The sequence below is a fragment of the Nyctibius grandis genome, chromosome 4 (genome assembly GCF_013368605.1).
Source record: "Nyctibius grandis isolate bNycGra1 chromosome 4, bNycGra1.pri, whole genome shotgun sequence".
Lineage (NCBI taxonomy): Eukaryota > Metazoa > Chordata > Aves > Nyctibiiformes > Nyctibiidae > Nyctibius > Nyctibius grandis.
In genome coordinates this window covers 46,552,187-46,575,077 of record NC_090661.1, presented here as the reverse complement: position 1 = coordinate 46,575,077, position 22,891 = coordinate 46,552,187, and the positions used below count along the sequence as shown (strand labels likewise).

At 52.2% G+C, this 22,891-nt stretch overlaps 3 protein-coding genes across 7 annotated transcripts in view; 2 read left to right on the top strand and 1 right to left on the bottom strand.

The window, feature by feature from the left end:
* Positions 1-5,677, top strand: part of LTBP2 (latent transforming growth factor beta binding protein 2) — a 75,591-nt gene extending 69,914 nt beyond the window's left edge. For all 4 annotated transcript variants that reach the window (XM_068397329.1, XM_068397326.1, XM_068397327.1 and 1 more), the window contains 2 exons: positions 184-333; positions 4,766-5,677. In XM_068397329.1, coding sequence (XP_068253430.1) covers positions 184-333; positions 4,766-4,932 — 317 coding nt within the window. In that variant the 3' untranslated portion in view covers positions 4,933-5,677. The remainder of the gene's footprint in view (positions 1-183; positions 334-4,765) is intronic.
* A 678-nt stretch (positions 5,678-6,355) lies between these two features.
* On the bottom strand, positions 6,356-8,536 carry NPC2 (NPC intracellular cholesterol transporter 2). The gene is made up of 4 exons (XM_068399448.1): positions 8,421-8,536; positions 8,233-8,340; positions 7,798-7,970; positions 6,356-7,153 (listed from the first exon to the last, which is right to left on the bottom strand). The coding sequence occupies exons 1-4, from the start codon at positions 8,497-8,499 to the stop codon at positions 7,067-7,069; spliced, it is 447 nt and encodes a 148-aa protein (XP_068255549.1). The 5' UTR covers positions 8,500-8,536; the 3' UTR covers positions 6,356-7,066.
* Positions 8,537-13,146: 4,610 nt separating this feature from the next.
* On the top strand, positions 13,147-14,473 carry ISCA2 (iron-sulfur cluster assembly 2). Of its 2 annotated transcripts, XR_011047996.1 has the most exons (5): positions 13,147-13,219; positions 13,423-13,591; positions 13,729-13,844; positions 14,035-14,261; positions 14,392-14,473. XR_011047996.1 is itself a non-coding variant. In XM_068398740.1 (4 exons), the coding sequence occupies exons 1-4, from the start codon at positions 13,164-13,166 to the stop codon at positions 14,207-14,209; spliced, it is 516 nt and encodes a 171-aa protein (XP_068254841.1). In that variant the 5' UTR covers positions 13,147-13,163; the 3' UTR covers positions 14,210-14,355. The 2 variants fall into 2 exon arrangements, 1 of the variants encoding a protein (XP_068254841.1); XM_068398740.1 differs by lacking the exon at positions 14,392-14,473 and having other exon boundaries at positions 14,035-14,355.
* Positions 14,474-22,891: the final 8,418 nt, after the last annotated feature.

Here is a 22,891-nt window from a genome sequence, read left to right as displayed (position 1 = left end):
TCCATGGGGACTGCCTGGCAGCTCCCACCCCAGCCAGAATGCTCCAGGCTTGGAGCAAGCTCTGCTCCTGGCTGCTCTGCATTGGTCCTGGCCCCACCAGCGCCATCTTTCCACGTGCCCGATGTCCCCTCCATGGCTGGGCGGAGGGTCACCCTGCTCTGACAGCATCTTGCCACCTTCCAGGCCTCTACGAGGGCTTCGAGGGGCTGCAGGCTGAGGAGTGCGGGATCCTCAACGGCTGCGAGAACGGGCGCTGCGTGCGCGTCCCCGAAGGCTACACCTGCGACTGCTTCGATGGCTTCCAGCTGGACATGACCCGCATGGCCTGTGTGGGTGAGTGGCGGCCGGGGCCAGCCCAGGGCCAGCCCGGGGGCTGCCGCCAGGGCTGTGCGGGAGCCCGGCCCCGGCATCCCTCGGCGGCTGCCGCTCTCTGGTGGTGCCGGCCGGGAGAGCTGCTGGAGGAGTCCCAGCTCTCCCCGGGGCTTCCATCCCACAGAGCTGGGAAAACTGTCCTGGAGGTTCAGCCGGCCCCTTTCTGCTGACAGCCAAATCAGGGCACCTCAGGGCATCGCTGGGAGCAGCTGATAGCTCCCTTCTTCGCATAACACCTGTACATCACCAGCCACTGTTCCTCTGCTTACTTTCCTTTACATGCACCACTGCCCCTGTGAAATTCCTCACTTCCCACCGTGCCCTATGAGACACAGTCTCTAAAGCTTTTCTCTGCATCCCTGCTACATCCCTATGCCACGTCCCCATCCTTTTCACAGTGCAGCTCCCCAAGCCAGCTGAGACCCCGGACACTCAACAGAGCAGATGAAGACCCTCTTTTTCCTTAGACATGGCACTTACTCCAGCTCCCAGCATCCTTGTTGCACGATACAATCATGCAGCTGCTTCATACAGAACCCGTGGCCTCTGCCTCCCCAAATACTGCTGGGCAGTTTGGCTGCCTGAGCTGTTTACTCTCCCTTCTGCATTTGTGCACTCTGTTTCCCTCTCCTTGGCTGCAGTGCTTTGCACTTGCCTTCAGTGAATTTTGTCCAGCTGATTTTGGATCGCTTCGCTGCTTGATCAGAATGAGTCTGAACCTCAGGGTTTCCCCCCGGAGTGCTGGCATCACACATACACACTTTGTAATTATGGGAGATCTTCCTTGGTCCACCTTAATGACAACACTGAATGGAGCAGGGGTCAGGACAGACTCCTGCACGCTATGCTTTAAATGGCTTTCATTGTAACAGCCAGGTATTGCTAATTATCTTTGGAGTAGGGCTTTGCAGCCCCTTGTGCAATTGCTACAGTTTCATCTAGGCTGTATTTGCTCTGTCTGGTGGAGTGTGTCATGTGAGAGCGTGTTGAAATCCTCACCGTGGCCAAGTCACATCACCTCCACCGCTTCTCCCTTATCTGACATACCCATTATCAGGTCAGTGAAGGGAACCAGATTGGCTTAACATAATCAGGCCTTAACAGATCTGCACTAGCTATTTAATGACCCTGATATCTTTTGGAGGGTTATGACCTAATCACTCACAAACCTGGTCTGTTTAAGGGAATGGGAGTGAACAGTCTGTAATTCTGGATTCTCCCTTCTCTGTTTTTGAAGATAGTTACCAGATTTACCCTTCCTTGGGTCTCTGAGACCTCCGTTATCCTCCATCTCAGAACTGCAAACTTTTCAGGGACTGCAGGAGCATTAAGCACATGAAGATGAGTTGCAGCAAGCCTTTAGCAACATGGATGTAACTGCTTTATCTATCCCGTTATCGAACCTCACCATCACAGTGTGACCTTTCCCTCCCTGTGCTCCTGCACCCTCATTTAAACACTTCAAACATGGTCTGCGCCCTATCTGGTCGCCACAAGCATTTTTTGGATGGCTGGAACAAAGCCCGCGTTAGCTGCTCCAGCCAGCTCGGCTGGCTTTTGTTTCCTCTGCCGATAAGGACCAGACCAACATTCCCCATTGTTTCCTGCTAACATATTTATGGAGCCTTTGCTTGTTGCCTTTTGTGTCCTGGACTAACTAGCACTGCTTTTACACTGGAGGCTGTCTCGTTTCTTTTCCCTTCAGTTCTCCTATGTGGTACTTAGTCATCCCCGTGTTTTTAGTAGCCTTCAGAGTACTCCCGCAGCTGCTGCAGCACTTCCCCTCTCACCTCCCTATGGGGATAGCTTGCCCTCGCCCCGCAGGATGGGCTGCCTGCCCCCACCCCTGCCTGAGCGGGCAGGCCCCAGAGCTTGGTGTGCGCTGCTAGTGTGACTCTACTGCTTCTGGTTTTCGGGTGCCTAACATCTCCTCCCTGGGCTTCTGAGCAAGCCCATCCTGTCCCTGGCGATGTTCTGGTCCTGAGGTTTAGCCCAAGTCCACAGTGCCCATTCAACCATTGCTTTGGCTGCATACGAAGGCTGCCTTGTTCCTCAAGTTCTCTCATCTCATGTTTCCTCTCTGCTTCTTGTTCCTCCTGTGAACTTCTGTGCTTCCTCCCATTGCACCTGGAGGTTTTGCTTCCAGCCTCCCTCCCTGGGGTTGCACTTCCCTTTCTTTGCCAGATAGGCCCCTCCACCTGTGCTAGGGATAACCCGAGGTCCCCAGGGTGGCAGAGCTCTTCAGTCCTCCTGGGGTCTATCGGTCACTGCCAGGGCCTTCGCTCTCCCTTGGGCAGCTGGCTGAACCCACCAGACGCTCCCCACTACTATTCCCTGCCGATCTGCAGGGTGTGAGGCTGGAGTTTGTGACAGTCAGAGGGCTGAGACCTGCCTTGGCAGGTGAGGATTTGGACTCTGGAAGTCCTGTGGGTGCAAACGAGGGCTCTGAGGTGCACAGGAATGCTCTGCCCAGCTCGTGGCTCCACCACAAGTTGGGGTAGCTCAGGCAGGGTGTCCAGGGAAGTGCATTTAGCAGAGCAGACCTGTTGCAGCGGGGCAGCTGCTGTAGGGCTCGCGTGCGTGCTCTAGCCCAGCAACGAGCCGGCCAAGTGAGCCCTTTGGCATGGTTTGCAGGTTAATAAAACAAGCCCTTGTTTGTGCAGCGCAAGGTCCCTCTGTGTTCTGGTCCTGGAGGTGATAATCGGCCTCTCAGGGCCACCATCATCTGCCTCCTCAGCCTTGTGGGATCAGGAAAGGGCATTTTCCAAGGGTGGAGGCAGCCTTTCTCCCAGATCTTATGCTGCACAACTTACTAGCAGGAAGCTGCTAACCCGGGGACGTCACCAGCTGCAGAGCATGGGGGGGCCCTTATCTGGTGTGCATTGCTGGGGGAGGATCCCTCCTGTGCTGGGGGATGTCACCCTTGGGGACTGAGGGGGCTCTGTGGATGTGCTGAGGGGTATGGGAGGCTGGTGGGATCACAGTGGGCATCCAGTAGGTGCTGGGGAGAGTGTTAAAGAAAATTGGCAGAGTCTGGGTGTCTAGGTTTGCTGGTTTTACTAAACAACTCAGAGTTGGACCATCACCGCAGTGAATGGTACCTGACTCAAATTCACTGTCGGTTTATACAGAAACTAATAATCAATTACATCATAAACATTTTATAAGCTTCTGTTAATAATACACTATTTCAATTCCTCTTTCTTCCTTCATCAAGAGTCCACAAAAGTCCATTCTTTTCCATTGTTTAGCTGATCTTTATGTTCTGGTTCCGCTCCGACTCCGGTCGACAGCCCATCCTTGATGTTCTTGCTGTGATCGGCGTCCTTAATGTTCTTGCCGTGATCAGCGTCCTGTCCTGATCCAGGTTGATCAGAGTCTAGTTCCCACTGCCAGTGTCTCCTAAACATTCAACCTTAAAAACAACTGAAGTTATGTTTAAAACCTTATCTATACTAATTTTTATTTCTAAGTGTCCTATATTTCTTTTAAGGTAAAGAAAAGGTTAACCATACATCCCCTTTACTAAAATCATCAGAAGGTAATACTTCTAGGCCTACTCCTGCTTAGCTACTCATTAAGCTTTGATTGATGATTTGTTGAGTCCTAGGTCAGGATTACACAAGGAGCTTTGAGAACAATATTCATGGATTGTGAAAGCCCACCTGTGTTTATTCAGATAGACTTATATTAATTATTCTATTCTTCATTCTATTTCACCCTTATTGATCCTTGTCTCCCTAACTCATAAGAACTTTTACATTAATTATGTGAAAATTTCTATAACAATTCCCTCCTTTTGTTTTTATTGCATCCCTGCAATTATTTGTATCTCCATGATGATCCTATTTTTGAAGCAAAGAAATAAAACCATCTCATATAGCATTGTCCTAACACTAGTATAATCACAATGATATTAATTATAAACAAGACAATTATAATCAGCTTCTTTATCCATAAAGCTAAGTCTGGGAACCAAGATGTGAGCCAAGAGGAATTATTTATCAATATGGAAAAAACGATAATAAATATATCTGGGGAGATGATAGAAAAATTAGCCAATGCCTCAATGCGTGGATTTCTGACATTGCAAAAAGAAATTACAAAACTCTCTAAAATTACAATTCAAACCAGAATGACTCTAGATGTGATATTAACCTCACGAGGAGGAGTGTGTACAGTTTTAAGTATCAGTTGCTGTACGTACACAGACATATCTGGAGAACTGCTCACAGATGTGCACAAAATTTGGGAAGTGAGTTCTATGATGCAAAAAAGGAGCATGGGGCACCTGTGGGGGAGGGCTGGGGGGTGGCAGGGGCACAAGGAGATGTTGGCTGTGGGCTGGGACTGCTTGCTCTACCACTGGCTTACCCCATCCTTCTCCTTGCAGATATCAACGAGTGTGAGGAGGTGGGTAGCCCTGAGCCCCTGTGCCGGGGCGGCACCTGCGAGAACACGGAGGGCTCCTACCGCTGCCACTGCTCACCGGGCTACGTGGCCCTGGCCCGGTCCCACCACTGTGTGCCCCAGACAGCCCAGAGACCAGCAGCAGCGTAGCTCTAGGGGAGCAGGGGTGAGGGTGCTCCCCTCCGGCGCACGACTCTGGCACCCGGGACCTGGGAGCATGGAGAAAGGTCCCCCGGGGCTGCGGGTGCTTCAAGGCTCTTCGCTCCTTCCCCTCTGAAGCGCACAAATTCCCTGCCACCTCTCTGTACAGGCCAGGGCTGAGCTCCCAGCCTCTGCCCCCCCTCCGCCCTGCCAGCCCCTGCTCCTGCCGCAGCAGAGCCCACCTCGGCCCCCAGCACCCATCACATCAGCCCGTGCCATGGAGGCTCACGGGACGCCTTCCCCTGCCACACAGCCCCAGCCTCCCCGCCTCGCCCTGCCGAGAAAGGGGGTTCATCTCCCCACCACTGCTGCACTGACCTAGCAACAAGCCTCACCCACACCACAGGTGCTGGCCCCGCTCCTCTGGAAGCATCCAGCCCCCAGGCCAGAGCTTTAAGGGAGGGGGGTCAACCCCAGCTTTCTGAATCTTCTGCCTAACCTTGGGGCATGGTGGAGAGGCCAGAGGGGCCCCAGGGCCAGTTCTCCCTGCAGCCAGCCCTGGCGCATACCTTAGCCCCACACTTTGCCTTCATGCCCTGTGCTGGCTGGACGGGGGAACAGGGGGGCAGGTCCAGCTTCCTTTCTGTAAAGTTGTTGGTGACTTTTTTGTTTTATTTTTTTTTAACTGAGTCTGCTGGAAACTTCTCTCATGTTGTTAAATAAAACATTTATTTTGAGCCCCTGTGGCTCAAGACACTGGGGCTGGTCAGAACTATGCCTGTCTTGCCGCTGCCAGAGCCACATCCTCCCTGTGGGTCCAGCCTGGCAAGGCCACCCCACTCTCGTAAGCCAATTCTTACCCCTCTCATGCTGGCATCCAGCCTCCTCCTGCTCCTGAGCCAGAGCAGAGGCCCTTGCCAGGCCAAATACTTGCTTATCTCCCCAGCCCAGTGCCAGCCACAGGAGCCAACTCCAGCCCCCACAGACAGCACAGTGGCTGTGGCCGCTCACACCCTGCCTGGCTCATGCACAAGGGGGCTGCAGTTTAAGCATGAGAGCATGTGGGTTTCTGGAGTTGGCAAAGCCCTTGGGCAGGGCTGGGAGCTGCTTTTCCAGTCCCAGAGCTCTCACCAGAAAGGCCTTTACCTATGCTGCAGCAAGCAAGGCCATGTTCTACACCCCCACCTCCTCAGGGAGCCTTTGCACAATTTCAGGCCAGCACAGGACCAGCCAGGCAGAAGCACAGCCAGACATTGCCAGCTGAACACCCTGGCAGCCAGTAGCAGATGCCTGGATGCTCACAGGTTACTCACACTCAGGCCAGCACACCACCTCTATCCCTGCCTTCAGCAGAGAACAGCCCAACCCCAAGTAGATGCCCAGCCACTCTTGCTTTTCCTCCTGCTCCTCCACTCACAGAAGACAACACAAGCAGATTTTATCTAGCCTTTATTAAAAGGAAAGTTATAAAAAGAAGTTCAGGAGCTCCCAGCAGCTCCGAGTTAGTAGTAGTGCAAACCATTGGTTAGAGAAAGAATCATCCCTGCAGAAATGTTGAATGACAGTTGGCTTTGCATCCACAAAAAGGAAGTTTTCCCAGCTGCAGTCCTGCCGGCTCAAGCAGGGGCCCAGGACAGAGCAGGCTGCCAGCTCGGTGAAAGCCTCCTCCCCTCTCCTTCAGCTGCATGGATGGCAAACACAGGTCCCAGGGGCATCCCAATGGTGACAGAGCAGGAGAAGCACAGGAGAGTGGATGCAGCCAGCATTCTAGAAGAGGCACTGAAGGGTTACCAGGTAGCAGCTCAGACGCTAACCGGGTTCATTGCAGAGAAATTCCTTTATGAGGACAGACAGCTCCACTTCAAACAACTAAAGCGCCTCTGCAGAGCAGCTGGAGGACGATGCTCAGTCACTCCTGCAGCAGACACTGCTCCCCTTTGAGCTGCTGGGAGAACACCCCAGGAGGCTCTAAATGGGGAAAAAGCCCTCTGCCCGTGGCTGACCTTGCAGGAACACAGTACTGGCTGCTCAGAGGCTGCAGAGCTCTGAAGGAAGCAGTAAGAAATGCTTATTATATAAAAGAATTTGGCCTGTGTTGTCTTCTGTTTTTCCCCTCCCCAAGCCCTACTAATGGCAGGGCTCCTCAGCTGGTGATCTGAACTGGTATCTTCCAGCAGAACAACATCTGGTCCTGGTCATCCACCAGCTCCCACTTCACAATCAGTTTAATCTGAAAGAGAAGAGCAGACGGAAATGAGAGTGTTCAGGAAACCGCAAGGCAAGGACACGGGGTGGGGAGCTGCTACTTGTGTGGAGCAAGGTCCTGGGAGCTCTGCGCAAAGAGGACTGAGCTGGGGCATTGCCCCTGCTGCAGTAGGTGGGCCACGCTCATGTGGTGGCTCCTGGAGTACCTTACATGGATGGAGGGTTCTGCTGTGTGACATAGGAGACCTCTACACAACTGCGCTTGGATCCCCACTCTCTGAGTAAGCAGAGAGTGGAAAGACCCTGCAGCCTCCCAGCTGAACTGCACCCTGGAGGCCAGCACCCCCAGTTTGGGAGTATTTGGCTGAATGCAGCAGGGTCTGCAGGTAGGCTACATATAAGCACAGCACAGAACAGGCAGATCCTTGGGCAGCTGAAGCCACTTCTCAGCAGCTGGAGCCAGGCTGCTTCTGCTGCTGGGTCTGTCCCAACGTGGGAACTTGAGACAGAGTCACACTCACAACAGAAGTGCCACCAGATAGTCTGCAGAGTCTTCTAACCTCTTCCCCACCACCACAGGACAAGGTGTCTTTCCTTAAAGGCAGGTGGTGGGACTGTCCCAGGAAGGACAGTAGCTCTGACAATCAGATCAGCTGCCCGCTTACTTACACTGGGGTACTCGCTCTTCACAGGGAGTTTATTCAGGTAGTTGTAGGAATGACCTTTCTGAATGGGGCACTGGATCCCGGACTTGCATCCATCAGGCTCAGGAATAGGAAAGGGGATGTCCACGTGCAGCATCTCGCCATACACCTTCGCTTGGCTGCCCTGACTCTCGATCTCTGCAGAACACACAGAAGCGTGAGCACAGCACCGGAGCAGGGAACACGCTTCTACCTTACACCCCCCCCCACCCCCCCCGTCGACATACTCTAGAGGCTGCAAGAACACAACTGAGTGAAGTTCCTTCTCCCCGGCCACTTCTTCCCACCCAGACTCCTCTCCAGCCACCCTTCCCCACCCCTCTCTCCAAGCAGTGGGACCCACGGGGGATCACTTCCCCCCTGCCCACCCCCGGCACCCCAGCGCGGAAGCGACACTCACTGCTGGCAAAGGTGACGTTGATGCTGTAGGATGTCCCCTTGTGCAGCTGGCAGGGCTGCGTGGGGCAGGGACTCACGTTCACCTCCTGGATGCTGCCGTCTTTGGAACCTGCAAGGAAGAGCCGAGTTTACCGGGCCTTCTCCGCCTGCTGACCGCCCCCCCCCGCCCCGCTGCCTCGACCCACTCACCGCAGTCGACGAAGCGGAGGGGCTCGGCCAGGGCGGTGGCGCCCAGCGCCAGGAGCAGGGCGAGCGGCGACGGCACCATGGCGGCGGCGGGACGGCGAGCGTGACCGGCGGTGGCGGCTCCGCGGCGTCACATGAGGGCGGCAGCCCCGCCCGCGGGGCCGGGCCGGGGCGGGGGCTCGGCGGGGCCGTGCCTGAGTGCCGGGGCGGGGGCTGAGGGTAGGCCGCGGTCTCCTGCCACGCCCGCGACCGGGGCTCCGCCGGGCCGTGCCTTAGTGCTGGGACGGCCGGGCCGTGCTCCCCTGACACGCCCGGGGCCCGGGGAGAGCGGCCGTGTCCTCATCGCGCAGGGCGGGGAGCAGCGGGCGAGGGCACGGCTGCAGCCGGGGAAGGGGCAGCAGACACACCGCCGTGCCTGCCCGGTACGGGAGCGGGCAGCGGGGGCAGGAGGGTGTGCTGGAACCACAGCGCTGGGTCAGGCACAACCCGCTCCGGTAACGCCACTACGGGAGACCCCGGCTCCTGGGCTGCGCTGGGCCCTTCAGTGCAGAGGGGCCGCAGCCGGCGGACACGCTGACGGACAGGCAGCGCGATGGGCTGGGAAGCTCTTGCAGTGCCTCTGCTGAAAGGGCAAAAAAAATAAAAATTAAGCAGCTAGCGCAGCAGTCTGGCCTGTGGCCTTACTCGTTACTTATTGTGTACCTGATGTTTTGCATGTTGAAAGCTGTCTGTGTAACCCGAGTGCCGAGAGTTACATCTGCTCAGTAGCTGGTGTGGTTGCTGCCTTTCACAGCACATAAGAGTTAGTCCCGCTTCTCAAACTCGTGAGACGCCAGAGACTGCCAGCTTTGTGCTGCGGATGCCGAGACAGAGCAGAGGATGTTTAAGATGCTTCAGCAAGCGTTTGACCCAAGCTAACGTTTACAGCTTCTCACCAGTTTCACATGGTAGCGAGTGTTACCCTTAACGGGATCACGTCAGGAACGCGATAGAGAGAGAGGCACGCGAGTGCTGATTTGGTAGGAACACAGCAGAGCTGACACAGCTTCTCCCCTTCAGACCTCTGCCCCAGTAAGGTGTCTGCCTGCTCAGCTTCAGCAGCGCTGCCACGTGACTCGGACGCAAAACCCCCACGCTTTGCTCAGGCTTTCCACAAAGGGTGGCACACCAAAACCACAGAGACATCAGCAGGACTGAGCGGGACTTGCTCTTGTGCATTGCTCTGCTGAGTACTTCAGCTCTTCAGAAAAAAAAGGATCCCTTCCTTCAGAAAGGAGAGGGGGGCTTTTATTTTATTTTAAGATTCTGAATAAGCATTCAGTTTGCAGAGGCCTCAAGCAAGCACTTGCTTACAGCAGACCTATAAGAAAAAAAAAAAACAACAAAAGACCCTGCTGAGACTAAGCTGTATATTTAAGCCCAGTGAGCACTCTTCCTAACCAACCCACATAAAGTCTTTTCCTTGCACATGGGAACTCGTGCCCTTAGACGGGCTTTCCTTCTCCCCATCCTTCAAGTCTTACAGACCATAAACAAAGCTGCCTATCTGACTGCTGGGAACAGAAGTGCGGTCAGGTCAGAGCAACACCATAAATTCCCATCACACATTCACAGGATAAGCCCTGTCGTGCTTGGGAGCAAATTCCACAATGCGTTAAATCAGGATGCCTCCCTTTGAAGCAGCTCTCCAGGTGCCTTTGCTTTGCAGATGCTTTTGTGCGACAGCAGCAACTACGTACATGCAAGGTTACACGTATTTCAAAGGCTTTGAACTAAAAATTGTTGCATCTAGGATCAGAATTAACACGTCTATCCCTCCAGAACTGGATTAATAAAAAGCCTAATAAGCCTAAGTTTTGAAAACTACATCCAAGGCCTTTACACAAGAAAGAAGTAGAAACCTTCTGCCCAAGGTTTTTAGCTGGTATCACACATTACCATCGTGCCAGTTTTGCAATAACAGCACTAAAGCTTAAATTCCCCAGGGCAGCATAACCACCATCAGCCTGCCAGACCTTGCTTTTAGGCAAATGCCTCTTCCAACATCTGATAGAAGATGTGGGCCTCCAGGTCACCTTGGAGCACATTTCACCAAAGTACTTCAGAAATAGTCAATGCAACTTTAGGCTGGTCTCATTATTTTGCAGACAGACAGGCAGGCAGAACTCCTCCTAGATTACCGACATCACGGGGAGCTTGTGTTAAGGTGCAGAAACATCGGGAGAAAAGGCTAAGAAAGCCAACAGATAAATTCTTTCCAGCAAGACTGATACTGGAGTTCTTCATTTCTTTAATTCAACCAACTCTATTACATGAGGAAGAAATCTACGGTTCCACTTTATGAGCTAGTTACACCCAGTGAATCCAAACCCCTCTAACAGCATTGCACTTGCAGCTCGGTAAACATGCACCTGCAGGCACTACAGCAGCACTGGGTACAGAAGCCGGGTTCTCAGGAAAATCCACATGCAGGGACTAATCAGTTTTACTGTTCTTTCAGCCAGAATATGCTCCTTTTGCTACAGATCATCAGAATTCACATTGAAATGCATTGCAAGCCGCTCTCACGTTCCACGCCATGCCAGAGGTTTTATTATCACCAGTTTCTGAATCACTGAAACAAGCTCAGTTTTCTACCAAAACGGATACAGGATGATTTAAGCATACACATTGCAGAGGAGAATAGAGCAAAATATCTAGAGAATTCAACTCAGAAATCTCTTCAATACAGTGTGCTTAAAGAAAGCTAAAGGAACTCCCCAAACACAGATACCCCAGACCAGAATAAGAAGGGGAAAACAAAACATGACCAAACCTAAAAACAGATTACATCAAGCTATCAGGAACAAGATGACCAACAAAATCACAGCCCAAGAAGGAAAAAAACCTAGGCTGTAACTCCAGGTGAGAGAAAAACACCACCATACCACATAGCTGGCAGAAGGAAAAAACAGCCACTGATAAGAGAGAGGTGCAAAGAAGTAGCTGTTCTCCTTAGTTATACCCACCTCTCCTAGCAGCTCAAAGAATTTGCCCCCAACACCTGAGTCACTCCTCAGCATAGTGGATTATTAATTAGATTAAATTAACTCTTAGTGAGGCCAGCTGGCCTCTTTCTTTCGGTCTGCAGTAACCATCTGAGCAACATCCCAAAGTGCCTCGAAGGTGCTTGTCACACTCTGACACTTGACACTGGTAAAAATGAAGGCAATTAGAAAGTAAAAGTGTCTGGTTTGGGAGGCTATATCCATTCTCCAAAAGGTGTTCACAGTGACTGCAGTCACAGCATGGGGAAATGCAGTGGGATCGGTCTGATACACCCTGCAGCAGAGACTGGGAAAGCTGGTGCGGTGTGGAAAGCAGACATGATGATCCCCCACCTTTTCTCCCAGGGGTTCTTGATATGCTCCTCCAAAGTCGTCTGCTTTTGGGACACCACATTGACAGTAACTGGAGAAACACCCCAGTATGTTTTTTAAAACATTGTGTTCCAATATGCCTGATGGAGGATTCATCAACCATTGCAGGTACCTGCTTTAATGCCAGCCCCCGCCGGGACCCTGCCTGTGATACTTTCCTGGCTTTATGCTAACACTGTTAGAGTTAACAAAAGAGCAAGCAAAAGAGAACAGCTCAAACCAGTCTTTATTTACATGCTCAGGGTGGGACAACTAAGCAAAAGCACGTGGTTGCAAAAGCATTACCTTGCTTGGAGAGAAACGGTGAGAAAGCAAACCATCACAGAGTCCCGAGGTCCCCTGACATTAAATCACCCCCTCCTGCTGGGATGACTGGTTTTTCTCCGCCGTCCCCCTGTGTGACTCCCCACAAGCCTGGCTGGGGGTGAGGAACAGGATTCCTCCCACAGAAACACATGAGGAAGGATGAGATAAAGACTTTTAACTGTGGGTGCGTCTGTAAGTGACCAGCCAGACTGCTGTCACATGTCAGATGAGCAGGAGGAGGTGAAACCACAGAGGGAAATGTGCCTCCAGCGGCTGTAGGGGAGCCCGGCGGGCCTGCCCGGTGCCGTGGGCCCTGCTGCGGCAGGAGAGGAGCGAGGAGCAGAGGGGAGGGATGGCGGGGGCACGCGGGAGGCCGGGCACACCTCCGCAGCACCAGCACCATGAGCACCCACCCAAAGGAAAACCGGCCTCCGTCGGGATTTCTGAGCTGACCTGATAAAGGAGAGCAAACCAGAGAAACCAGGGTGAGGGAAACCCCTGACCGCCCCTTCAGCCCCGGCCCCGCGGTCGCTCCTCTGCTTCCCCAACTCCCCCCGCCACTTCATCTCCATCCCTCTCAGGGTCTCTGGGTGCTGCTTAGGATAAACAACCTTCACAGCTAATTCCAGGGCAAACACGCTCTGCTGGGGAGCGCCGCGTTATTTATTTTATTACTCTTTATTGTTTTATTGCTGTTTATTTCCCCCCATGAGTGTCGCTGCTTGTAGAAGCAAACACTCCTAAGGGCGAGCGGCGGCTTCGTGCCTTGTGCAAGGCTCCAGCGGCTTTGCTGGCTTTACCGAGGAGGACACTGCCGCCGGAGACACACGGCGCCGCCCGGCCGGCTCGGCCCCCACGGTGCCGGTGCCGGTGTCAGTGCCCCTGCTGGTGCTGGTGTCAGTGCCCCGGGCCCGCTGGGGCGAGCAGCGCGTTGCCTAGCAACCCCGCCGGCCCACACTTCCGCCTCGGCGGGCGCCATGGCGGGTCTCACCGGAAGCGGTGGGCGGGGCGCGGAGGCAATATGGCGGCGCCGAGGTCGACGTGCCGGTGGTGGAGGTTGGCGCTGGGAGGCTTGAGGTACCGCTCCGTGACGGCGGGTCCGCGCGGTTCCCTTGGCCCGTCGCGGGGTGTTGGGTGTCCCCGTGTGTCGCCGCTCTGCGGCAGAGGGTGGCGGCTGCGGGGGTGAGGGCCGAGCGGGCCGCCCAGCGCGGGGCCGGGCCAGCTGCCCCTGACGGGGGCCCCTCTGAGGCTGCCCCTTCCCTTTCTTCTCCCCGAGGCAGCTGTCGTCCCGCTCCGCTGTGCCGAGGACGAGCGCTGCCGAGGCCCCCGCCGGGTCCTGCCTGTGCAGTTGGTCGCCCGCTGAGGTGGGCATCGTCCTTTTCCCAGCCGGGCCCGACGGAGAGTGACCCCAGCGAGGGACAGGTCTTCCTCAGCGAGAGCTGCGTGAAGGTACGGACCCCGGGAGGCAGCTCTGGTGCCTCTGGGAGGGATTCCAAGCTGCCTGGCCTGCCCTGGGCACACGGGAGGCCTTTGAGCGTTCACCAGTTTCTTCCGTGGGTCTTTTAATTCTCTTTTCTTCTTTGCAGAGGCTGCTGGAGATCACAGAAGGCTCAGAGTTTCTCAGGCTGCAGGTGGAAGGAGGTGGCTGCTCTGGATTCCAGTACAAGTTTTCCTTGGACACAGTTATCAATCCTGATGACAGGCAAGGACAAAGGGGTGCAGTGGTGGTCGGGTGTGACTGTTCTTTGCAAAGGTAACAACAAGGGTGTGTGTGACATGATAGTATCTTGAATTGAAGGGAAGAAGCCTGTGAGATAAGGAAAGTGCTCAGGCTGTGCTTCTCTGTCGGGTGTGCAGCACAGTTAATGGTTAAACATGCTGGTTTTCTGCAGGGTGTTTGAACAAGGCGGTGCCCGTGTGGTCGTGGATGTGGACAGCCTGGCCTTCGTGAAAGGTTCCATGGTGGACTTCAGCCAGGAGCTGATTCGCAGCTCCTTCCAGGTGGTGAGCAACCCCCAGGCAGAGAAGGGTTGCTCATGTGGGACTTCCTTCTCTGTCAAATTCTGACTGGACTTCCCATGGATGGACACTGCAGACACTTCCTGGCAGTCTTCAGAAGGTTTTTGCTTGTTCTTTCCCCAGCTGCTCCCTCTCATTGCCCTTACCCTGTAACACAGCTGTTACATGTGACTCCAGCTGTGTGTGTCTGCACTGAGCCTATCTGCAAGACTTGTTGGCCTTCCCTTCAGAAACATGAAGTAGCCGCGAGCGCGCACATGGGAGCATCTTCAGCACCTTGTGAACCACCAGCCAGGCGATGCTGACTCGCCTACCCTGTCCTGAATGTGGAACCACTTAACTGCCTGTCTTTGCAAGACATGGCTGTATATATGTGTGTGTGTTTATTGAAAGTTCTTACTAAAAAAAAAAGTCTGAGATTGGTTGGTATTGCTTGTGCATTTCCACATGGGTAGAATCTGGGTTCTTTCAGGCTACTGTTGCTTATCCCTTGCCTTCCAGCTGAAAGGGACTTGGAGTCTCTCTCCTATACACCTCCCAGTGTTGCTGGCTCTCCACTCTGTAGCTCACAGTGGGCTTTTCCAGATACTTTGCTGTTCTCTTACCCAGCAGGCTTCTCTCAATCCCAGGAATCTACAGTGGTTTTCTTGTCAGTCCCTGGGATGAAAGTTTTTACTTGTTCAGAGTAAATCAAGCTAAAAAATTGAGGTAGGAAGAATTAATAGCTTATTTCTTTTATTAAAAAAAAAAGAAAAAGCTTGTATATGTATAAAAATAAAATACACAGCCCTCCATCCCCCAGTGCTATTTTAGGCTGTTCCTAAACCTGGCTTGGAATTTTAGGTCATACAAACTCTCGGGTTTCATAGTGGGTCTGCTGCCTTCCCTTGCCAGCAGGAAGGGAATTTCAGGTGACACAGACAGAGGAGGATCTGGAGTACTACCAAAGGGTCCTCAAGTCCTTCTGACTTAGTTGTCTGAGAATCTTTTCCATAACTTGCTTCACTGTTTGGTATCTGTCTAGCTTGTGCCTGGTTTGATGAAAGAATGAAACAGCTCCTTTCTGTTCTGAAACTCCCATGGAATGGGAAATTTAGAAATTTACAGAATAACATCATTTTGATTAGTTGTTTTCTGTAGTTTTTTATCTGCTAATAGATGTCTTTTAAATCAAAGTGATTCACCTGCTTCTGGGTGAAAGGAGAGATGGGGAAGCTATTTTTGTTCCCTCTTGAGTTTTATCTGATCATAACCAAATTGTCTAAGACTCAAGTCTTTCATGTGAGTGCGGAAGCACTGTATGACTTTGGTCTCAAGGAAACTGCTTACAGCAAACCATGAGCTTTTTAAGACTCTGTGCCACAGGCTTTTTGTTAAGCTTCCCAAATGCCTTTGTAAACTAATCAGCAGTGCATATGTACAGCACTGATTTGCCTATTGATTTCTAGCACTTAGAGAGTTGATAGCTAGCTAGTTTTGGTTTCATCTGTAGCTGTTGTAGGAGTTCATATGTGATCTGCTCTGTGTCACATGAGGAATATGGACGGGATCTGGAGCAGCAGTTCTTTTGGTTTATCCCTTTCTGTGTCCTACAGTCAACAAGTTCTGCCTAGTTATGTTGCCATTGGAGGGAGTTGGATGCAGCACTGTTACAGAATTACAGAATCAACCAGGTTGGAAGAGACCTCTGGGATCATCGAGTCCAACCGTTGCCCTGACACCACCATGTCAACTAGACCATGGCACTAAGTGCCATGTCCAGTCTTTTCTTAAACACATCCAGAGATGGTGACTCCACCACCTCCCTGGGCAGCCCATTCCAATGTCTAATAACCCTTTCTGAAAAGAAATTCTTCCTAATGTCCAACCTGGACCTCCCCTGGAGAAGCTTGAGACTGTGTCCTCTTGTCCTATTGCTAGTTGCCCGGGAGAAGAGGCCAACTCCCACTTCACTACAACCTCCCTTCAGGTAGTTGTAGACTGCAATAAGGTCACCTCGGAGCCTCCTCTTCTCCAAGCTAAACAACCCCAGCTCCCTCAGCCGTTCCTCGTAGGTCAGACCCTCCAGACCCTTCACCAGCTTGGTCGCCCTCCTCTGGACTCGCTCCAACACCTCAACATCTTTCTTGAAGTGCGGGGCCCAGAACTGGACACAGTATTCAAGGTGCGGCCTCACCAGTGCCGAGTAGAGAGGGACGATCACTTCCCTAGACCGGCTGGCTACACTATTCCTAATAGAGGCCAGGATGCCATTGGCCTTCTTGGCCACCTGGGCACACTGCTGGCTCATGTTTAGCTGGCTGTCGATCAGCACCCCCAGGTCTCTTTCTGCCAGGCTGCTTTCTAACCACTCTTCCCCCAGCCTGTAGAGCTGCATGGGGTTGTTGTGGCCTTGAACCTCATGCCGTTGGTCTCGCCCCATCTATCTAACCTGTCCAGATCGCTCTGTAGGGCCTTCCTACCCTCCAGCAGATCGACACTCCTACCTAGCTTGGTGTCATCTGCAAATTTACTGAGGGTGCACTCAATCCCTACGTCTAGATCATCTATAAAGATATTGAACAGCATCGGCCCCAGAACTGAGCCCTGGGGAACACCGCTAGTGACCGGCCGCCAGTTGGACTTTGCCCCATTCACCACCACTCTCTGGGCTCGGCCATCCAGCCAGTTTTTAACCCATCGAAGAGTCCACCCATCCAAGCCCTGGGCAGCCGGTTTGTCTAGGAGGATGCTGTGGGAGACAGTGTCGAATGCCTTACTGAAGTCTAGATGGACTACATCCACAGCCCTGCCCTCATCTACTAAGCGGGTCACTTTGTCATAGAAGGAGACCAGGTTGGTCGAGCAGGACCTGCCTTTCATGAATCCATGTTGGCTGGCCCCGATGCCCCGATTGTCCTGCATGTGCCGTGTAATGGCACTCAGGATGATCTGTTCCATCACCTTGCCTGGCACCGAGGTCAGGCTGACAGGCCTATAGTTCCCTGGATCATCCTTCTGACCCTTCTTGTAGATGGGCGTTATGTTTGCTAATTTCCAGTCAGCTGGAACTTCTCCAGTTAACCAGGACTGCCGGTAGATAATCGAGAGTGGTTTGGCAAGTTCATTTGCCAGTTCCTTCATTACTCTAGGGTGAATCCCATCCGGGCCCATAGCCTTGTGGGTGTCCAACTGGCACAGCAGGTCACTAACCGTCTCCTCCTGGATCATGGGAGGTTCACACAGCCCCCCCGTCCCTAACTTCAGGCTCTGGGGGCCGAGTCTCCTGAGCACAACTGGTCTTGACATTAAAGACCGAGGCAAAGAAGGCATTGAGCACCTCTGCCTTTTCCTCATCCCCTGACACTACACTACCCTCCTCATTCAGCAAGTGGTGGAGGCTCTCCTTGACCCTCCTTTTGCTGTTGATGTATTTGTAGAAGCTTTTTTTGTTATCTTTGACTGTAGCAGCCAAATCAAGCTCTAATTGAGCTTTGGCCCTTCTAATCTTCTCCCTACATGACCTGGCAACATCCCTATAGACCTCCCAAGTTACCCGACCCTTCTTCCAGAGCAAATAGGCGCTCTTTTTTTCCTTAAGTTCTAACCTAAGTTCTCTGTTTAACCAGGCTGGTCTTTTTCCCCGACGGCTTGTCTTCCTACACACGGGGACAGCCTGCTCCTGAATATTTAGCAATTCCCTTTTGAAGCATGTCCAGCCTTTCTGGACTCCTTTGCCCTTCACGACCGATTCCCAAGGGACTCGGTCCACCAGCCTCTTAAACAGGCTAAAAGGGAGTAAAAGGATGTGATTAAAAGACTTGTCTAAATCCCTGTCCTTATGCTCCCAGGTCTTGAATGTGACTTCAGCCAGAACTGCCTTTGAAAAGTATAAGACCTAAAGCTTGTGTAGGTAGAAGACATTAAATAAACTCAGTTTCTTTCAGCTGGGATAACTGAGCAATGAAAGTTGGTGGGAGGAATTGCTTTCTGAACCAGGAAGTACAGATCCACTCTTGATCCATTTCACACAGTCTGACCTTGGTCTAGTCTCTTTTGGCACCTTTTATGGACAACAAAAGTGCATCAGTAGTGCTGGGGGTGTAGCAAACCAGCAGCTACCACGGCTTTTTTCACTAAACTAAAGCCCCTGTAAGCATGCAGCCTTCATCTCGGATTACTGTTCTTACTAAATGTAAACGTTCCATGTCTGTTCAACCGAGCCAGGTTCCACCTGTCTTTACTCCCTCTGCACTGATGAACTAAGTCAAGCAAGTGCTGTCCGTGTGGAGTGCCACCCTGTTCAGAGAATTTGCCTCCTCCCTCCCAGGGACTGTACAGAGGATGAGGCTTTGGGTCCCCACCAGTGTCACCGGCAGCGTTGCTGGGCTCGCAGGGAAGCTGGCCTGTGTGGCTTGCTCTGCCTGTGGTTCCGGCAGTACTGCTCTAACTGCACTAGGTGGACCCCTTACTCCTTGGGAGTCGCTGCACTAGACACATACAGGCATTTCGACTTCTGTCTGCGTTGAGGTTGCATCTGCCCCATGCAGGACCTAGGCAAGAGCAAAAGTTTCTTTGCAGCTGCCTGTTTTGGAGGCAGGCTGGAGCTCAGTTCATCTGGTATTGCAGAAGTGTGGTCTCTAGATCAGAGAAACTGCTAGGAGCTGGAGAGGTTCCGGCTCTACAACACATTGCTCTTGGCCTCCTGGTCCTGCTTTCTGGGAGCGGCTATAATCTACTGGCCAAAGCTACTAGTCTTCCAGCTCCCAGTAGGGAATGGGTGCAAAGGGCTGTCTGTCACATCCAGAGTCCTCCCAACTCTTAAAAAAGTCTGTCAGTACATCAGAAATGGAAAACTTCTGTCCGTGTCTAGGAAGTCAGCGAAGGGGGTCATGTTAGCAGAGGGGGGTGAAGGTGACCTTGGTGAATTTTGGCTGTGTAGGCAGAAAAGGCTACATCCTGGCTCCTGTGGAAGAAAAAAAACAGCCTGTCAAGGTTTGTACACTGAATAGCCTTAGGGGGCAAAGATGGCACCACAGAGTAGGCTGCTGGGCAAGACCAGCAGTGCCAAGAGAAGGGTGCAGAGGATTAGACAGGGGATTCGGTTCTGCCTGGGCTGTGAGGGACTGGCAGGGCACGCCTGTGAGATGCTTACAGTGTGGGGATGGATGGGAGCCCTTGTACTGAACCACTGAGAAAAAGCAGGAGTATGGACCTGGAGGTGCTGCCTTTGCTTCATTGCAAAGGAGAAACTGCAGTGGAAAATCTTTCCCTGCTCCCACATGGAGAAGGAGGATTCTCTCAGTTCACCCACCTGACAAGGAATGAATGATCAAGAAAGATATTTATGGAAACGTACGTTAAGATGAAACTTCAAGGGAAAATGGCACAATCATCAGTGTCACTGACGGGTGGGTAGAAGAGGATGGAATAGAAATCCTCACTTTGGTGAGGGCTTGTGGGAGCTCTGCAGGGACTTGTTAGTAGATGACCTGCATATCCTCAGCCTGTGACTCTGGCTCCGTTCTTCAAATTAGGTATCTGCCATCGCCTATTAACTGTGGGTCTCTCTTCCAAGCTTCAAGCCAGGCAATGGTAGAGAAATGGCAGATTTTTGTCGTGCCCCTTTTCTCGTGGTTTAGGGATATGCGTGGGGATACTATGCTCACCTTGGTGGGCTTATGTGTGGTACTACTTGCTACAAAGAGCATTTGGGGGTGAGTGGCTCCTATAAGACCGAGGGTCAGCCTAGGGTGGATGTTAGGGGAACAACTGTCCCTCTCACCCCAAAATTTTCATCTGCAAAATTTTGCTAAGCTCAGTCCTTTCCCTTGTGAAATTCTATGTCTGTACAGAGCTGTTGGGTGAGTCAGGAGGACAGCGAGGGATGAGAAGCCAGTACCCCTCAGATGACACCCACTGGGGCTTCTGCTGCCCCCACACAGCAGTATAGTTGCCTGCCTTCCTAGGGCTTGCCTGAATCCCGCACGTGGGGGAGGAAGCGCTGAACGGTGAAGGAGGCAGTAACAGAAAGGCAGAAGTGCACGAAAGAAGGCTTCTCTTGTCTGTCTCCCACACTGTGAAGGCAACTGCTTTTATATCAAGGCTGTCTTCAGCCTTGGAAGTGTTTTGAACATCCACTGGCAGCTGGAATTAAAAACTAGAGTGGTATAAACCCCACTATTCACACCCTTAGCTGGGACTGGCCAGAGGAGTTCATTGAACTCAGAGCAAGCATGCTGTATTAATGGGTGCAGAGGAGGGCCAGATGATAGAGGGCTGGAGCACCTCTCCTATGAAGACAGGCTGAGAGAGTTGGGGTTGTTCAGCCTGGAGAAGAGAAGGCTCCAGGGAGACCTTATAGCAGCCTTCCAGTACCTGAAGGGGGCCTGCAAGAAAGCCAGAGAGGGGCTTTTTACAAGGGCATGTAGTGATGGGACAAAGGGTAACCATTTTAAACTGAAAGAGGGGAGATTAGATTAGATATTAGGAAGAAATTCTTTAGTGTGAGGGTGGGGAGACACTGGAACATGTTGCCCAGAGCAGTTGTGGATGCCCCTCCCTGGCAGTGTTCAAGGCCAGGTTGGATGGGGCTTTGGGCAACCTGCCCAGGTGGGCAACCTGGTCCCTGCCCATGACAGGGGGGTTGGAACTAGATGATCTTTAAGGTCCCTTCCAACCCAAGCCATTCTATGATTCTATGGTTTCCAGGATGAGCTGCTACAGCCCAGGCTTGAGGACTGAACTGCATGCTCTCCTCACCAGCAAACACAGCAGTTGGGTTTGTTAGCAGAGGGTGTGTTAGGATGTGCACCATTTTGATGCTTTGTTCTCTTTGCCTGTTTTCATGCACAACAGCTGAAGTGCTCACCCAGCATTCACCATGCTCCTCTGGAACGGGCCGTAGCTGCTGGAGAGACTGGCAGCAGAGAAAGGGATAACCTTGAGTAATGGTGTGTGTGATATGACTGTCAGCCAGCCTGGAAAAAGAACTGCAATTCAAAGAGACAGAGCACTGGTGAGAATAAACTGCAGCCACCTGTATTGTATCAAACTCTTCCATTTGGGTAATCTTTTTATTACTGTTCTTTTTTAAAGAGGATGAATCCTTGAACCAAACACTGTTAAGGGCTAGGTATAGGATTAATGGTGCAGTTTGCATCTTGCTGGGTTCTGAGGAATACATTTGCTCAGCGTGGTTTCCAGGATTAGGCTGCAACTGGCAGATACCTGTGCAGGAAAGAGCTCAGTAGATCATGGACTCAGGGTGGGTTTAGCATCCAGCTGTGGACAGAAACGAAGCTGTTCGTGACAGTGAGATGGGCCATTACTCCAAGGCTGTGATTCCTTGCCCCGTGGGGAGCAGTTTGTGCACAGTGCTTCCTGCCTCTGGCCTTCCCAGCACTTGTACAGCTCTTAGTATTTCCTGCTTGAGCAATAAGAGTTTATGGCCCTAGTCTTTGTGGTTGATTAGAGCCCAACTTTGTGCCCCTGTTTTAATCAGTGCTCATTTACCTTTAGCATCCTTCAGAGGAACAGAATGGTATGTCTTTCGGTTGCCATGGAAACAGTGAGACTAAATGCACATTTCCATGGCAACCTGCCATTATCTTCAGCTCTATCTGTGGGTCTCATTTTCTGACCATGGGGGTGGGGTGGTGAAAATGGAACTTCATCTCTTAAAAAAATAAAATTTTAAAAAGAAAGGAAAAGACAGATACTACCACCACCATCACCACCACCCCCTTCCCTCCTCTGGCTCAGGCTTGGAGCCAAGAGAGGCCCGTGACTACTGCTGCCATCCCGTGCACTGGGGCTCCGAGGTGTTGTCTTCAGCTCCTTCTCTCCTTCACCCTTCTAAAAATAGAGACGTTCAGAACAATTTGATGAAAATGTTCCAGCACTTCTCTGAGCTCTTTGTTTCCTCAACTAACGCTCCCAGAACAGGCCCTTGAAGTTAATTGAACTTTCCAACGGGTTCCAAAGGTCAACGTGTCCCAGCACCCTTTTGGTCCGAAGGGCCAGGGGTTAATTATGGGGTTTAAGAGTCCGAGGAGAAGCCTTTGTCTGCTGGGACTGGAGGTGCCAGGGCAAGTCACATTAACCTCAGAAGCGAGGGACCTTCTTGCAAGGGGGGCAGCATGGACTGTTCCAGGAGGTCATGCCCATCAGAGTGTTAGGGATCAAAGGTGATGCTTATCCATTTAATGTGCGACTCAGGTGACGCAGGGCAGAAAACAAGGTGTTTGCTGTATGATGGGTCTTGCAGCCCCCCGGCCAGAAGTGCTCTTGGCCAGTGCTAAAATCTCTGCGGCCCCCAGCCACTGAGTCAAAAAAAGGACAGAATCTGCTGTACTTTGAGCAATTGCACACAGCTGTTCCTTAAGCCCATGTTCATTATTCTTTTCTAGCTGGCTTGACCTTTAGCTAATTCCTCTTATTCATGGTCTAATCTTGGTTACTGAGGGAAAAAGCTTGTGTCTTGCACTGTTGTAGCCTGATGCAATAGAGTCATCCGTGGACAGGATGTGGTGGAGCTCTCCTTCCACATCTGCCCTACTAGCCTTTCACAGGTGGTGAAGCAGAGGACAATAAAGCTCTGTCTGCTCAGGAGTTAGCATGGAAGCAGATGTGGTCTTCAGAACAGGTCAGGCAGGTGCTGCTCAAGCACAACTCTTTTCTTTGCTGCAGTCTACCACAGCACTGATTGCACATGACAAAAGGGCTGTCACAGTCAGCCTGGGTTTGTGT

Bases quoted from the DNA above. Each gene is read 5' to 3' on its own strand.
- NPC2 (XM_068399448.1), bottom strand. From the start codon at position 8,499: ATGGTGCCGTCGCCGCTCGCCCTGCTCCTGGCGCTGGGCGCCACCGCC. The intron at 8,341-8,420 runs GTGAGTGGGTCG...TCTTCCTTGCAG, and splicing joins CCTCCGCTTCGTCGACTGCG to GTTCCAAAGACGGCAGCATC. The intron at 7,971-8,232 runs GTGAGTGTCGCT...TGTGTTCTGCAG, and splicing joins CAACGTCACCTTTGCCAGCA to AGATCGAGAGTCAGGGCAGC.
- ISCA2 (XM_068398740.1), top strand. From the start codon at position 13,164: ATGGCGGCGCCGAGGTCGACGTGCCGGTGGTGGAGGTTGGCGCTGGGA. The intron at 13,220-13,422 runs GTACCGCTCCGT...TCCCCGAGGCAG, and splicing joins TTGGCGCTGGGAGGCTTGAG to CTGTCGTCCCGCTCCGCTGT. The intron at 13,845-14,034 runs GCAAGGACAAAG...GGTTTTCTGCAG, and splicing joins GTTATCAATCCTGATGACAG to GGTGTTTGAACAAGGCGGTG.